Raw genomic sequence first — 13,469 nt, 5'->3', positions numbered from 1 at the left:
TCCGCATATAAGTGGCCCGGGAGCGGCGCCCCATCACAGCGCCGCCGTCTCCCCCTCGCGCTGCCCACCCCCCCGGACCCTGGTGACTCAGGCCTTTGTTTGCCCTGCCTGGTAGAGGCGGATCGTCTTCTCGCTGGGCAAGATGCCGGAGTGCTGGGATGGGGTGAGTGAGGGCTCTGGGGGCGGCCAGGTGGGCAGGGAGGAAGGGACAGCCCTCTGCCTCTGGTGGCGGAGCTGCTTTCGGTCGCCTCACCTTGTGCGTCCCTGTGTCCTTGTGTCCCTGGTGCCCCTGGCCTGCAGCAGCGGCTGGGGCTTAGCCGCTAGTCAGGGCCTGTGGGGAAGGGATGAGATCCGCAGAAAGTGGAACGCGCTGCATGACCCGTCTGCAAGCCTGGGTGGCCTCCCACTGACAGTGTGCCCTTGGCCTGGCAAGTGCCCGGCTGGCATCGGCCGCGCGCCTGTGGCCACCTCAGCCCTGGGGGGGCTCCGTTCCCTGCACGTGTCGGGCCGTCTACCTTCCTGACCCTGCGAGGGTTGTCCTGGTCATTCGGGCGGCTGCACCGGAGTGAGAACGGAAGGACAGCCGCTTCCTTCCTTAGGAGATGCTCGCAGCCCCGCCGCGGTCCCCAGGGAGCTGCAGTGCTAGTCCGGCTGAGGCAGGGAGGTCTGGGCGGGATGCTCACCCGCCCTTCAGGCTGAGGTCCCTGCAGGGGAGGGGACGAGGAGGGCGTCTCAGCGTCTTATTTAGTGGGTGGGGAAGGGCAACGCTGTAGCCCTGATCCTGCGGGGGGTCGGGCCCGGGCAGCGGTGCCCAGGGGTGCTGTTCTTCCTCAAAGAGGGAGCAGCAGGGGCACGTGTCCTCCTCCACCCCCACGCCCGGCCTGCCCTGTCGGGGCACAGACCCCCCCCCCCGGGCCACCCCGTACCCCGGCAGCGACGTCAGCGCCTAGCCCGGGTGCAGTCCCGGTCAGCCGAATTGCTGATGTGGTTGATGGAATGAATGGTACTAGCCGGCCCCCTCCACCCCTCACCCCCTCCCGCGCGCTGCAACCCAGCTGGGAGCGCCCCCCCGCCCCAACTCTCAAGGTCATGGGCGAGGGGAGACCGACCGGCCGAGGGAGGACGTTCGAGCCCCCTCCCTCGCTGCGGCAGTGCCGGCGCCCACCTGGAGGCTGGGGCTCTGACGTCACCAGGAGCCAATGGGAGCGCTCGGTCCTGGGGGCTGGGGGCTCAGAGTGCTTCGGCCTGCGGCCCTTGGGTCGCCCCTCCTGTGCTGCACCCCGAGGGCCGGGGACACTGGCTCCTATCTGGCTGAGCTGGGTCAGAGCTCCTAGGTGGGTGGGGGAGGCGGTGCAGCCAAGTCATTGGGCCACGCGGGACCAGCAACTGGGCCATTGCCCTCAACAGCCCATCCCGCCGCGGGCAGCGGAGCCTTTGGGGGCGCGGGGGGAAGGCGAGCACTGTGCCTGAGTCCCGCGGCCCAGGGGCTGCTGATGGGCTAGGAGGGGGTAGACCCCACACACACACACACACGCACAGCCACGGTGGTGGAGGTGTGTGGGTCGAAGACTGCCGCCCTGGGCCCTGACTCGCACCCGGCGGGGCTAGCGCTGAGCCCTGCCGAGAACCGCCCTTCACGCCGCGGGAAGCGCATGGCAGCTCTTGTGCAATGGGCGCCCCTCCTGCCCCCCAGCCCCTGCCCTCCAGAGCCGAGAGTAGTGTGGGGGCTGGTGGAGGGTGCCGCATGGCCCCCCCCAGCTGTGGAGAGCTGCCTGCTTGGAAATCTGTGGGGTGGAGCCTTCAGGACACATCCCTGGCCTCTGAGGCTGGCAAGGCCTGTTTAGCCCTCTCTGGATTTGACCTTGGGCAAGTCATTTCTCCTTTCCCAACCTCAGTTTGCTCCTTTGGAGCTTGGATTCCTGTGAGAAGAAAACGAGACACATGGAAAGTGGCTGGTCAGCCGTCAGTGAGGAGGAAGTGTTCCTTGTTTTGATGGCCCTGAGGGAGGACAGGCCTGAGATGTGGGGAGGCTGGGGTGGCCTTGGGCCCACTTAGAGGACATCAGGTTTACCTAACAGGGCCTCACAGCAGAATTGTGGCTCCCAGGGTGTGGCCTTTGGCTGTGGTGTTGACGCCACCTTGTCAGTCCCCGCTGGAGACACGGGCCTGAACAGTGCTCCTCTGAGCCCTGACCCAAGAAGACCAGACCCCAGGAAGCTGTCTCCTGCTTCCAGAGTCCCCCCTCTTCTGTCAGGAGCAGGAACTTGGGTTCTGTCTGAACCTAAGTGTCCTCCATGAGCAAAGGGGGGGAAATGCATGCATGACATGCTTGGCACTTGGCACACATTTGGGCGGGGGGGGGGGGGCGGGGGTCAGTCATGTCCTGCCCTTGACGTTAGCCCCATCTGCCACTCACACAGCCAACTCACAGCATTCCCTGTGGTGCAGGGCAAGACTGTTAATTCAGCTCTGACTGACCCTCTTGGAGTCTGTCCATCGAGTGGCCCAAAGTGACTAGTTTGCAGAGGGACCAGCCCCCAGGGCACCTTCCCAAGGCTCAGGGATGCCTGAGCACATTGGCCTCTTCCTAGAGCATCTAGCGCCTGTTCTCAAAAGACTAGCAGCCCCAGGCCACAAAACCAGGGGCGTGAACTCAGGAGGATTCCAGAGTGGTCACTGCAGAAGGCCTTTGGGGTGGGGGTGGGGGTCCAACCATGCCCTGCCTGAAGGGAGGCCTTGGGGGTCCCGGGGAGGGGCATTCAAGGCGGAAAGAACTACAGGAGCAAGAGTGTGGAGGTGGGGACCAGGGGCGGGCGTGGGGGCTGGAGGCTGGGCTTGGCCGAAAAGGGGGTGGGGACTGCAAATTCCAGGCCGGGCTGCAAAGCAGCCCTGAAGGTTCTGAGTGGAGGAACAGGGCGAGGGCAGGACTCAGGCTGGGGTGGCCACACTGTCCTGGAGGGGCTGCAGTGACTCAGAGAGAATGGGCTTCACTGGACCCTGCAGGGCTGAGAGCGGCAGGGCCTGGGCAGTTAGCGGACTTCCCTGTGCACGCCAGCGCACGGTGCCCGGCGCCAGACACCTCTGGGAAGCGGTGCTCCATCTGGTCTGCTCTCCCGGGGGTGCTGCTGGGGGGAGGTGAGAATAAGATGCCCCCCTGCTGGGAGGTAGGGGCCCCACCACAGGCCCAGCAGCCCTCAGGCTGCCCCACAGCCGGGAGCGAGGGCTGCCCAGAGCGTCCCGTGCTATCTCCCCTCCAGGAACATGACATTGAGACACCTTACGGCCTGCTGCACGTCGTGATCCGGGGCTCCCCCAAAGGGAACCGCCCTGCCATCCTTACCTACCATGACGTGGGCCTCAATCGTAAGTGCCGCCTGGCCCCATCCTGCCTGCTTCGGCCTCCCCTCCTTCCCCACAGGGCCCCCAGATCCCCACTCACGCTCAGGCCTGTGACCGCAGCCGTTTGGGCCTCCGGGTCCCTGCTGGCCCATGAGGCTGATCACGCCCACCTTGCCCTCCCCGTCAGGCCCGCAGGCCTCCCCACCCTTGGCTGAGACACAGCTGACACGTGTGTCTTTGCAGACAAGCTGTGCTTTAACACCTTCTTCAACTTCGAGGACATGCAGGAGATCACCAAGCACTTCGTGGTGTGCCACGTGGACGCCCCCGGTCAGCAGGTGGGGGCGTCGCAGTTTCCCCAGGGGTAGGTACCGGGGAGCCCCCCCCGTCCAGATTTCCCCAGCTCTGTGGCCCAGGCTGCACCCGGCCCTGACCTCCCCCTCTGCCTGCAGGTACCAGTTCCCCTCCATGGAGCAGCTAGCCGCCATGCTCCCCAGTGTGGTGCAGCACTTCGGGTGAGTCCCCACCCAGACCCTGTCCCTGGGCTGGGGGCCGGAGGGTCCCCCCAGCCCGCCCCCCCTGCCACTGCAGAACCAGCAGGCACCAGCTGAGGGCGGTCGTGGGAAGTGCCTGCCCTGGCCCTGGAGTGACCGGCCATGCTTTCCACCAGGTTCAAGTACGTGATTGGCATCGGAGTGGGAGCCGGAGCTTATGTGCTGGCCAAGTTTGCAGTGAGTCTCCCTCCTCCCACCCCCTCCCGGGGGCCCACGGCTCCCTTCAGCCACAGGAACATTTGCTCTTTCTTCCTGCTCCTTCCCCTCCTCCCAACTTGCTCTTCACTTAGAAAATCCCTTTGCTTTTTTTTCCACCCAAGGAAATTAAAAAAAAAAAAAGTTACTTTTTCCATACATTTCCTCAAAAGACTATAAACGATAACTTGCTTAGCCATTAGCCAAAGCCCACATTTCTGTGAGCAACAAACTCTACAACGAATTGCTCTACCCACTAAGTAAGGATTCTCCTAGTCATTTATACACTGATCAGGGTAATATTTAAACGTGAGTCATTTCTTAACCAAAAGTTACACTTATGTTAAATTTGGAAGGTTTAAAAAAAGTTGCATTTCAGAAACCTCACGTTGGGTAGGAGCCCACAAGCTTTCCATCTCTGAAGACAAAAGTTTAATTTTCCGGATTCAAAATATTTCCTTTTTTTTCTTTAAAATATTTTTTTCCGAAAGAAAAGGTCAAGCATTCCGAACTGCAGCGTGGATTTCAGCACTTAACCACTCGTTAGCTGCTGATCATCCCCTGTCCCCCCAGAAAAACCTGACAGGATGGCTGTGTCCTGTGTAGATTATACCGTTTTCCCCTGAAGAAATCATTCGAATCTCTTTTACCGTCGAACACAACACAGGCTCTGGAAAGGTCTCTATGAAAACAAAGAAGCAAAATGTTTCCCTGAAGATGTTTACTCCTCAGTTTTACAGCAGCATCTCCGCGGAAAACAGCACTAGAGGCCTAGATTCGAAATCAGTCCGAGAACCGCCCAAGGTTCCAGGCGGGGAGGAGGGCGAGCAGGGGCTGCTGGATGGGGAGCCCAGGCAGGTGTCCAGCTGTGGCTGCTGGAGTCGTCCGCGGCTCCCTGAAGCCCTTGCAGAGCGTGTCCTTCTCCTCAGACCCTCCCAGCCACCTGTGCGATAGGCAGGGCCGCCCCGACAGCCCGAGTTCTCGGCGGGAAGGCGGGGTGGGGGGCTCCCTCCACGCCCTCCCGCCTCCCGAGCCCTGTCTCCCTCACCCCGCAGCTCATCTTCCCCGACCTGGTGGAGGGGCTGGTGCTGATGAACATTGACCCCAATGGCAAAGGCTGGATCGACTGGGCGGCCACCAAGGTGAGCGTGGTCCACTTGGACGGGGGTGCTGGGGGTGCTGGTGCGGGGGCGTGAGGGTGAGGGGCGGCACTCACGCTGGCCTCCGGCCCGGCCCACAGCTCTCCGGCCTCACCAGCACTTTACCTGACACGGTGCTATCCCACCTCTTCAGCCAGGTAAGGGGGCGGGGCCCACGTGGGAGCAGCGCTGGTGGCTGACCTGGGGGTCTTGGGAGCCTCTAGAGGGCCGGGCTCCGCCCACTCTCTGGGGAGCCCAGGACTTGTACCCCCTCACAGCCAGGCAGGAGGAGGAGGTCTGGGTTGGCGTTACGTGGCATCTGACCTGTCTCACTCTGTTGGGCTGAGACAGATGTGGGGGGCCTCCTCCCAGAGCTGGGTGGAGCCCTCCCCTCACTTCATGAGGCCCTGCCGCCACGCCCCCCACCCAGGCTGGGAATGGGACGAGGGCTGCTGGGCTGTGCTACCTGCATGCCCCCTCGGAGACCCCACCCCCATCTGTCTGTCCGCTCCCCTCCGCGCACCCCCCCCGTCTGTGTCTCCCCCCCCCCCCGCCAGCCCCCCCCCCCCCCCCCCCCCCCCGGGCCCAGGAGGAGCTAGTGAACAACACAGAGCTGGTGCAGAGCTACCGGCAGCAGATCGGGAACGTGGTGAACCAGGCCAACCTGCAGCTCTTCTGGAACATGTACAACAGGTGCGCGCGGCGTGGGGCTCACCTCTGCAGCACAGAGAGCTCGCTCCGTCGGGGTTCATAGAAGGAGGCAGGCTGGACATATGCGCTCCCCGGTTTGCAGATGGGCCGCTTGGTGTATCTCTGAGAAGAGTTCCTGCTTGCTCAGGGTCACTCCCACTGAAGGGCAGGGGGGGGAGCAGGGCTGCGGACTCTGGTTCTTGGGCTCTTCCACGCCTCCTCCCCTGGGGCATCACGGTCCAGCCAGGAGCGGTGTGGGATGTGGGCAACATCCCTGTCCCCCACAGCCTGGACCTCAGGGCTGACATCTGTAGATGGAGAGGAGGCTGGACGAAGCCCATGGTTTTCAAGCTGTGCTCCCTGGAGCCCACTGGCCTCCCTCCTCCCTTTCTCCTACAAATATTAAGCACCTGCTGTGTGCGTGGTGCTGGGGGTAGAATGGAGGATGAGAGGACCAGGGCCTGCCTCCCTCTCTGAGCCTGGAACCCCACACACAGGTGTAGGTGAGAGCTATTTGAGGGCCCACCTGACATGAATTGTGGGGTCTGAGAAGTTCTACATGAGGGGAGGCCTGAAGACCCTCTGTGTGTGCAGGGCGTATCCCTGTCTCCCTGTTCACCGGCTGGGATCTGGGAGGCCTTTTCCATAGCTGAGACAACTCAATAACCCTAAGCCCCAACTGTGGGCCCAGACTGGGACATCGGGCCGTAATTGCCATTGTGGGAGGCTGGGGTAGGGCCCTGAGGCACATGACCCCCCGGGATCCAGTCCTGAGATGCCCACCTCTACCTCTGCCTCTCCCTGCAGCCGCAGAGACCTGGACATTAACCGGCCCGGAACAGTGCCCAATGCCAAGACGCTCCGGTGAGTGCGCCGCCCCCCGCGGCCTGCCCCTGCCTGCCCCCCTCCCCCCCACCCACCCCCGGGCCAGACAGACAGCTCTTTTCCTCTGTGTCTACAGCTGCCCGGTGATGCTGGTGGTTGGGGACAACGCGCCTGCCGAGGATGGGGTGGTGAGTGAGGGACTCTGCCCTGACGGGGGGAGGGGGGGTAAGGGTATCATTGCCCTCTGGCCAGTAGGGCCAGGACCTGGATGTTGGACTTCTCAGCCCACCTCCCCACGATCTTGCTCTGCATCGCCACCAGGCACAGCCCCAGCCTTCAAGTGAGGGAGGCGTGGAGACTGGAGGGAGTTGGGGCCAGACGGCCTGCCGTCACTCCCTCCCTCCCTCCCAGCAGGGCAGCCCCACCTCAGTCGCTACCCACCTCAGGCCCAGAGACGGAGCTCTCTTCTCTACAGCTTGCTTCATTCACTATGAAGTAATCCCCAAGCAGTACATCCTTGGACTAGCCGTTGCACCCGTTGCCTTTGGGGATGGTCACCTTTCCCACTGGAACTCTGGAAGCAGGCAGCCTGAGGCTTCATGTCCCCGTTAGCACAGAGGCCTAGGGTCCAGGAGTACCCAGGGCCACCCCCGAGTGTGCCCGGGACACTTTCCCTTGCCTGAGGGCTCGGAGGAACGGGGTGTGGGCCACACCGACCATCTGGACCCAGGCAGAGGCCTCTGTCTCCTGCCGATCCTTGACCCTCCCTCACCTCTGCCCCCTGACCCCTGCGGGTCCTGGCACTTTCCCAGCCACTCCCATCGAGGTGGCCCTGGCTCCCTGTAAGGACATGGCCCAGCCCCTGCCCCATTCCTGCCCTGCCAGCACTTGCGAGGGGAGTCCCAGCGTCTCCGGTCCCTCGGGGTGGGTGGGGGGCCTGCTTCCTGATCCACAGGGGCTTGGACTTTCAGAAGGCAGCCTGCATGCCCTCCTCAGCTCTGGGACTCGAACCTGCCTTAACAACGGGGGTAGGGGACTCCCCTGATCCCCCAGGGGCTGGGGCTGCCTTACCCTGCTGACCTTGTCCCTAGGTGGAGTGCAACTCCAAACTGGATCCCACCACCACGACCTTCCTGAAGGTGAGGCCTTCCTCCCCAGCCAAGGGCCCAGCCTCAGGGAGGGGCGTGCCTGGGGTCCCATCGGGGTGGGAGCAAGACAGTGTGTCTGCTCAGGGCAACCTGTTTAGGTATAGGAGGCCTGGGCAAGGTGTGGGGTGGCCCCTGCTCAGCTCACCCCCCTCTCTTCCCTGCAGATGGCAGATTCCGGGGGGCTCCCCCAGGTCACACAGGTGAGACTCCTGGCCCTCCCTCCCTTATCTAGCCCAGGTGGGGGATGCCTCCCTTCCCCCCAATCCCAGGCAGCCAGTCAAAGCATGTGACTGTCCCTCTGTCCTGCAGCCAGGGAAGCTGAGTGAGGCCTTCAAATACTTCCTGCAAGGCATGGGCTACAGTAAGTAAACCTCCCCCCGTCCCCGGCCCAGAGGCTGGTGGGCAGGCGGCAAAGTGGGGCTGGGGTGCGGTGTCGGGTGGCACTGGGCAGCCTGCGGGCATATGAGGTCTGCGTGAGTGGGGCCCAGATGCCGTGCCACCCACCACATGCTCCCCGCCGTGACTGGGCACCCTCTAGGGCATCCCCACCTGAGTTGTGAGTAGATGAGCCCAGGCTGTGTCTGGCTCTCTTGTGCCCTTGGGGAGGCTTTGGGACACTGTGTTCATGGCGACGTCGGGGCGGTCGGCTCTTCTTCAGGCCTGGGGGACCAGAGCCCGGGCCTGGGTCCTGCCCAGAAAGCCTACCTAAAGGTGAGTCCTACACACCGCCCACTCCCCTGCCAGACGTACAGCACCCGAAAAGGGCTTTTGTCACAGGTGCTGGACGGTATCAGGGGCATCAGAGGGGCCTTGGAGGCTGGGGCCCGAGGAAGGCACGTGGGAGAGCTGAAGGCGGCTGAACCTTGGGGGCGGCATAGGTGAAGACCCCAAGGTGATAGGGGCTGTGGGGCGGCAACGGCCACCCTCCTCCTGTCTCCGCCTGGTGCAGGGATGAGATGCCCAGACTGCTCGTGAGCACCTCCAACACTCACGCCCGCGCGCAAGCACACGCGCACCTTATCTCCTTGGTGCCTCCCCTTTCCCCCATCTACCTGGCTCTCCTGCCGGAAGCAGAACTCCTCTCCCTGAATTGGTGTCTCCTCCCAGACTTCAGCCTTTGGAGCTTGTGCCCCTGGGGAAGGACAGGCCCGCGGGGAAGGCTGAGGCCGAGCCAGGAGCGGAACTGCCTCTGGCCCGCAGGGGCCTGCCGGCCTCTCTGTGGAGAAGTAGGGCAGAGAGAGGCCCAGGCCAACAGTGGGACACAGCAGGAGCTCTGCGGCTGGGCCTGAGCCCCGGGGGTGCCCACTGAACGTTGGTGAGATGGGTAGACGAGCGACGCTTGTTAGGCTGGGGCCTGTTCTCAGGGCCCCGGGAGAACCACCACCAGGCAGCCCAAGAGCTGGGCAGGATTTAGGAGGTTGTGCAGGCCTCCCCCAGTCTGTACCTGGGGAGACTGAGGCCCAGAAGAAGGGGGAGGACTTCCCCCTTCCCCCTAGCTGCTGCTAGGACATGGGCGCCACAACCCCTCTCACCACGAGGCCCTGGGGGCCGCAGCCCAGGCTGGAGAAGCGGGGGCAAGAGGAGTGTTCCCAGAGTGGTGTCAGGGCTACTACTTTGGGGGGTGGGCAGGAGTGGGCTTGCTGAGGTTCTGGCCCGGCCCCAGCCCGCTCTGTGCCTGGCCTGTTGTCTCCTCTCCCTGACCCATCGCAACACCCTGGCCCCGCCGGATCATGCTCTTCACCCGTGTCCTGTGTCTCCCGCACCCCACCCTGTCCCTCTGGCTCTGTCTTCTCTCTTAGTTGCATACTTGAAGGACCGAAGGCTGAGTGGAGGAGCAGGTAGCCCCGTGGCCCCTCCCGATGCATGGACCCCTGCCCCAGTACCCCCCCCCGCCCCCGCTCGTTCCTCTGTGTGGTGCTGCAGCTGGGCCTCGTCTTGCTGTGGTTTGGAACTTTCTTGTGTCCTGCTCGCCTCCAAAGCCCAAGAGAGTCCTGCTTTTTCACAGATCTGGGCCCTAGTGGGCCGGCGTCCCACGTTCGGGCTCTGTTGTGGCCGGGGTTGAGAGCAGTCTGGCTTCTGGGGTGCCATGGGCCGCGTGGCTTTCCGAGCTCAGGCAGTTGGAACCAGAGCCTCAGAGAGAGAAAGCCCAGGCCTGGCCTTGGGAGCAAGGGTGTCCGGCCATGCCCGGGCTGGATGGGTGGCCGCTTGCGTTCGGGAAGGTGGCGTCCGCCCCCTGAGAGTCTTGCTCGTGAAAGTCTGAATACGGACGGGAACTGGGTTTAAAGCAGTCTGTGGCCTCCACGCCTTGTCCTCCTTGACAGAAGTAGTCCTGCTCCCCCGTCCCATCATCCTCTCGAGGGAGGCACCGTTGGAAACCTGTCCCATCCCCGCACCAGCTCAGGGGTCCGCAGTCAGACCGCCCTGCTCCGGCCGTAGCTCTGGCCAGCTGTCGTGAGATGGGTCCTGCTGGCCTCTGCGGGGCCCCCCGGCCCCCCGCCTCTCGGGCTCAGTCACTGGTGCTGGTGCTGCATGCCCCCGGCTTGACTGAGTAGATACCAGCGCCGCGGCTTGAGATGGGCCCCCGAGCCGTTGGAAGAGCGGGTCTTGCCGGCCGCTTCGCTTGCGTCAGTCCTTGTCCCGCCTGCCGGCCCCCAGCCCTGCCTGCCCGCCCTCACGCCCGCTCCCATCTCTGTCCACAGTGCCCTCAGCCAGCATGACCCGCCTCGCCCGCTCCCGTACCGCGTCGCTCACCAGTGCCAGCTCGGGGGATGGCAGCCGCCCGCCGGCCTGCACCCACTCGGAGAGCAGTGAGGGGCTGGGCCAGGTCAACCACACCATGGAGGTGTCCTGCTGAAGCCCGTGGCCCGGCAGAGACGCCCACCTGCCCCCGCCCGCGTCGACGTCCCACTGCCATCCTCGCGCCGGCTCATTTTCCTTTTAGTTTATTTTTGTGAAGGCCAAGGGGAGGAAATGGGTTTACTTCTCTTTTGTTAAAAAGGTGAGGGGGTTCATCTTAGATGCTGCAGAACAGTCTCCGGATGGTTTTGAGAGGCTCACTCCTCCCCACCCCCACCTCACTCACCTTGCTAACTTGGCTGACTTAGACCCCCCCTTCCAACTCCCCACAGTCAGGGCGGGGTACAGGGAGGAAGGGGACTTGCTAAGGAGAGAGTTCGAGTCCTCTGGGCAGGATCCAGGATAATTTCCTAGACTGAAGAAAGCATGGGATGCCCCCCTTGTGCGGGCAGATTTGAAGATGGGATGGGGTTTTGAGGTGGTGTGCTGGGACAGCAGGGGCACAAGGTCCAGCTCAGGTACTGCGGTGACAAACCAGGAGGCAGCATTGGGGAGCACTAGGAGGCAGGAGCCCTGGAGCTCTCCAGGCCCGTTTTCTCCCCATCTCCTCCACCAAGCACATCTGTTTCTTTTTGCACATGTGACAATCATCTGAACGGTAGCCACAAGGGGGCGCTCCTACCAGGCAGCCGTTTTCCTGGTGCTCTCTGGGCTGGCCTGGTGATACAGGGCCAGGCAGGCAGGGACTGAACAGGGTTTCTCTGCCCAAGGAAGACAGAACACAGAGGACCTAAGAGGCAGGAACCCCGCAGACTGTCTCAGCCCACACACTCCACCACCTCCTGGCCTTGTCCCATGTCTGAGCCAAGGCCCTGTGGTAGAAAGTTGCCTGATCTTCTATCTCCACTGGGACCTGATTTGGGGGCTGAGCTTAAATGCTGGAATAGCCCGTGAGGGTTGGGCACACCCAAGAACCTCCTGGTGTCTGCCTTCAGGAGCCAGGATGTGGCTGGAGGCACTGGTGGCTGAGATTCCCAGTTCCATGGAGGACAACCCAATCAGCAGCTGTGTGTCCAAGGCCACCAGAAACATGGTGTTGTTTCTGGTCGTGGTCAAGCTATGCCAGTGTTTTCTGTGGGCATCACTAAGAAGAGAGTTTATTTGGAGAGAAATGGTCTAAGGTAGTGAGACTTCTTGCAGGCCCCCACTGCCATCTCAGGACCGCTGGAGTGGCTTGGGCTGGGGCTTGCTGGGTCCTGGGGTGGGACGTGAAGGTTCCTGAAGTGAACAAGGGCCAGGCAGAGGAGAAAGGCTCTCCACACACCCTGGTCTCCTCCTTTCACCTGAAGCCCAGGACTGTGCCATACACATCCCACCCACCCACACTATCAGGGAGAATCTCCTGGCCCCAAAACCAGAGCCACTGGTCTTGGAGCCTAAATCAATTGCTAAACCCTGAAATGAGGGGAGAGAGCAATGAAAACTGCAGGGCTGCGGAGGGGACAGTTGTGTGTGAGGTGCTCTGAGGCTGCGTGGACACCTGCATCCATCTTTCCTTGGCACATATCACCCCCTTCTAGAATCTTAAGCCATTACTAGACTGCTCTAGAGCCTGGTGGAGTGTTAGTCTGTCCCCAGTTCTATTCACTCACGTGCTTCCTTTGAATATCAAATGTGACTGTTTGAAAAGCTGGTAGAATTAATCCCTCTTACTGTAGATAGCGCTGCAGACCTTGGATTTTTTTTTCCCTGTGTTCTTTCAGATGAGATCTCTATAAATATCTATACATTATATATATATATATGTACATTGGGTCTTCCTGCGTGTGGTTTTCCATAGGAGGTTGTCTCTTTGGTCAAAGTGAACTTTTAATGGAGTTTATTATTTTCCTTTCTGTATAAAGTGAAGAACCTAATTTTGTGTATTCTGGTGGCTGATGTCATGAAACTTTGAGATGACAAAATATAAAACAAATAAAAACCCTTGTCAAAGTAGAAAGAGCTAACTGTGCTGGCAAACTAATAAGGATATGAAGAATAATTTGAGTATGGTGACGCCAGGCCCATCACGGGAAGCTTGTGGAGAAGGCCGCGTTGAGTTGGTGCTTCCTGGGTTTAGGTGGGACTGAGTGTGCAGGAGTTCCCATCCATGTTTTTGGTTTTTTTAATTTTTATTTTTTTAACTCTACCCTCAGCCTTGGGGCTTGAACTCAGGACCACCCGTTGGTTGATCGAGTCACATGCTCTAACAACTGAACCAGCCGGGTGCCCCACTTATTTCCATTTCTTAACACATTATCTTAACAATCCTTACATTTTTTTTTAAAGATAATATTTATTTGAGAGAGCATGGGCGGGGGAGGGGGGGAGGCAGAGGGAGAAGCAGGAGCTCGGCTGGGCGATCCCAGGACCCTAAGATCACGACCCCAGCTGAAGGCAGATGCTTAGCTGACTGAGCCACCCAGGTGCCCCACCAATCCTTACGTTAATTCCACAGGATATATATTATCTTAGTTTCACAGCTGAGAAAACGGAGCCTCAGGATAAGGGATTTGCCCTCAGAAGCCAAGCTAGGAGCTGGCTTTGGCATTGCAGGACTTCAAAACCCTACTTCATTTTCTTAACAGCATGCTACTTTGCTATGTTTAACCACCATTTCTGACTCATTCACTCAATAAACACACATAGAGTACCTGCTATATGTCAACTAATAAAGCACGTAAATAAAGATAAAACCCACCATGTGCTATGCGTATGATGAAAAACAGGGATGTACTAGCGAG

At 61.0% G+C, this 13,469-nt stretch overlaps 1 protein-coding gene across 5 annotated transcripts in view; it reads left to right on the top strand.

Annotated features, from left to right (window-relative positions):
* Window positions 1-12,678, top strand: part of NDRG4 (NDRG family member 4) — a 37,633-nt gene extending 24,955 nt beyond the window's left edge. For 4 of the 5 annotated variants that reach the window (XM_035025086.1, XM_035025085.1, XM_035025082.1 and 1 more), the window contains 14 exons: window positions 3,258-3,363; window positions 3,583-3,703; window positions 3,792-3,854; window positions 4,010-4,070; window positions 5,144-5,230; window positions 5,329-5,385; window positions 5,817-5,920; window positions 6,725-6,781; window positions 6,879-6,930; window positions 7,834-7,881; window positions 8,055-8,090; window positions 8,200-8,251; window positions 9,690-9,728; window positions 10,590-12,678. In XM_035025086.1, coding sequence (XP_034880977.1) covers window positions 3,258-3,363; window positions 3,583-3,703; window positions 3,792-3,854; window positions 4,010-4,070; window positions 5,144-5,230; window positions 5,329-5,385; window positions 5,817-5,920; window positions 6,725-6,781; window positions 6,879-6,930; window positions 7,834-7,881; window positions 8,055-8,090; window positions 8,200-8,251; window positions 9,690-9,728; window positions 10,590-10,744 — 1,038 coding nt within the window. In that variant the 3' untranslated portion in view covers window positions 10,745-12,678. The remainder of the gene's footprint in view (window positions 1-3,257; window positions 3,364-3,582; window positions 3,704-3,791; window positions 3,855-4,009; window positions 4,071-5,143; window positions 5,231-5,328; window positions 5,386-5,816; window positions 5,921-6,724; window positions 6,782-6,878; window positions 6,931-7,833; window positions 7,882-8,054; window positions 8,091-8,199; window positions 8,252-9,689; window positions 9,729-10,589) is intronic. The other variant, XM_035025084.1, reaches the window with a different exon arrangement.
* Window positions 12,679-13,469: the final 791 nt, after the last annotated feature.

This window comes from Mirounga leonina, unplaced genomic scaffold (genome assembly GCF_011800145.1).
Source record: "Mirounga leonina isolate KUSES-001 unplaced genomic scaffold, KU_Mleo_1.0 Mir_180, whole genome shotgun sequence".
Taxonomy (NCBI): domain Eukaryota; kingdom Metazoa; phylum Chordata; class Mammalia; order Carnivora; family Phocidae; genus Mirounga; species Mirounga leonina.
Note: the sequence above shows the minus strand (reverse complement) of the source record. Positions and strands in the feature narration are given on the sequence as shown.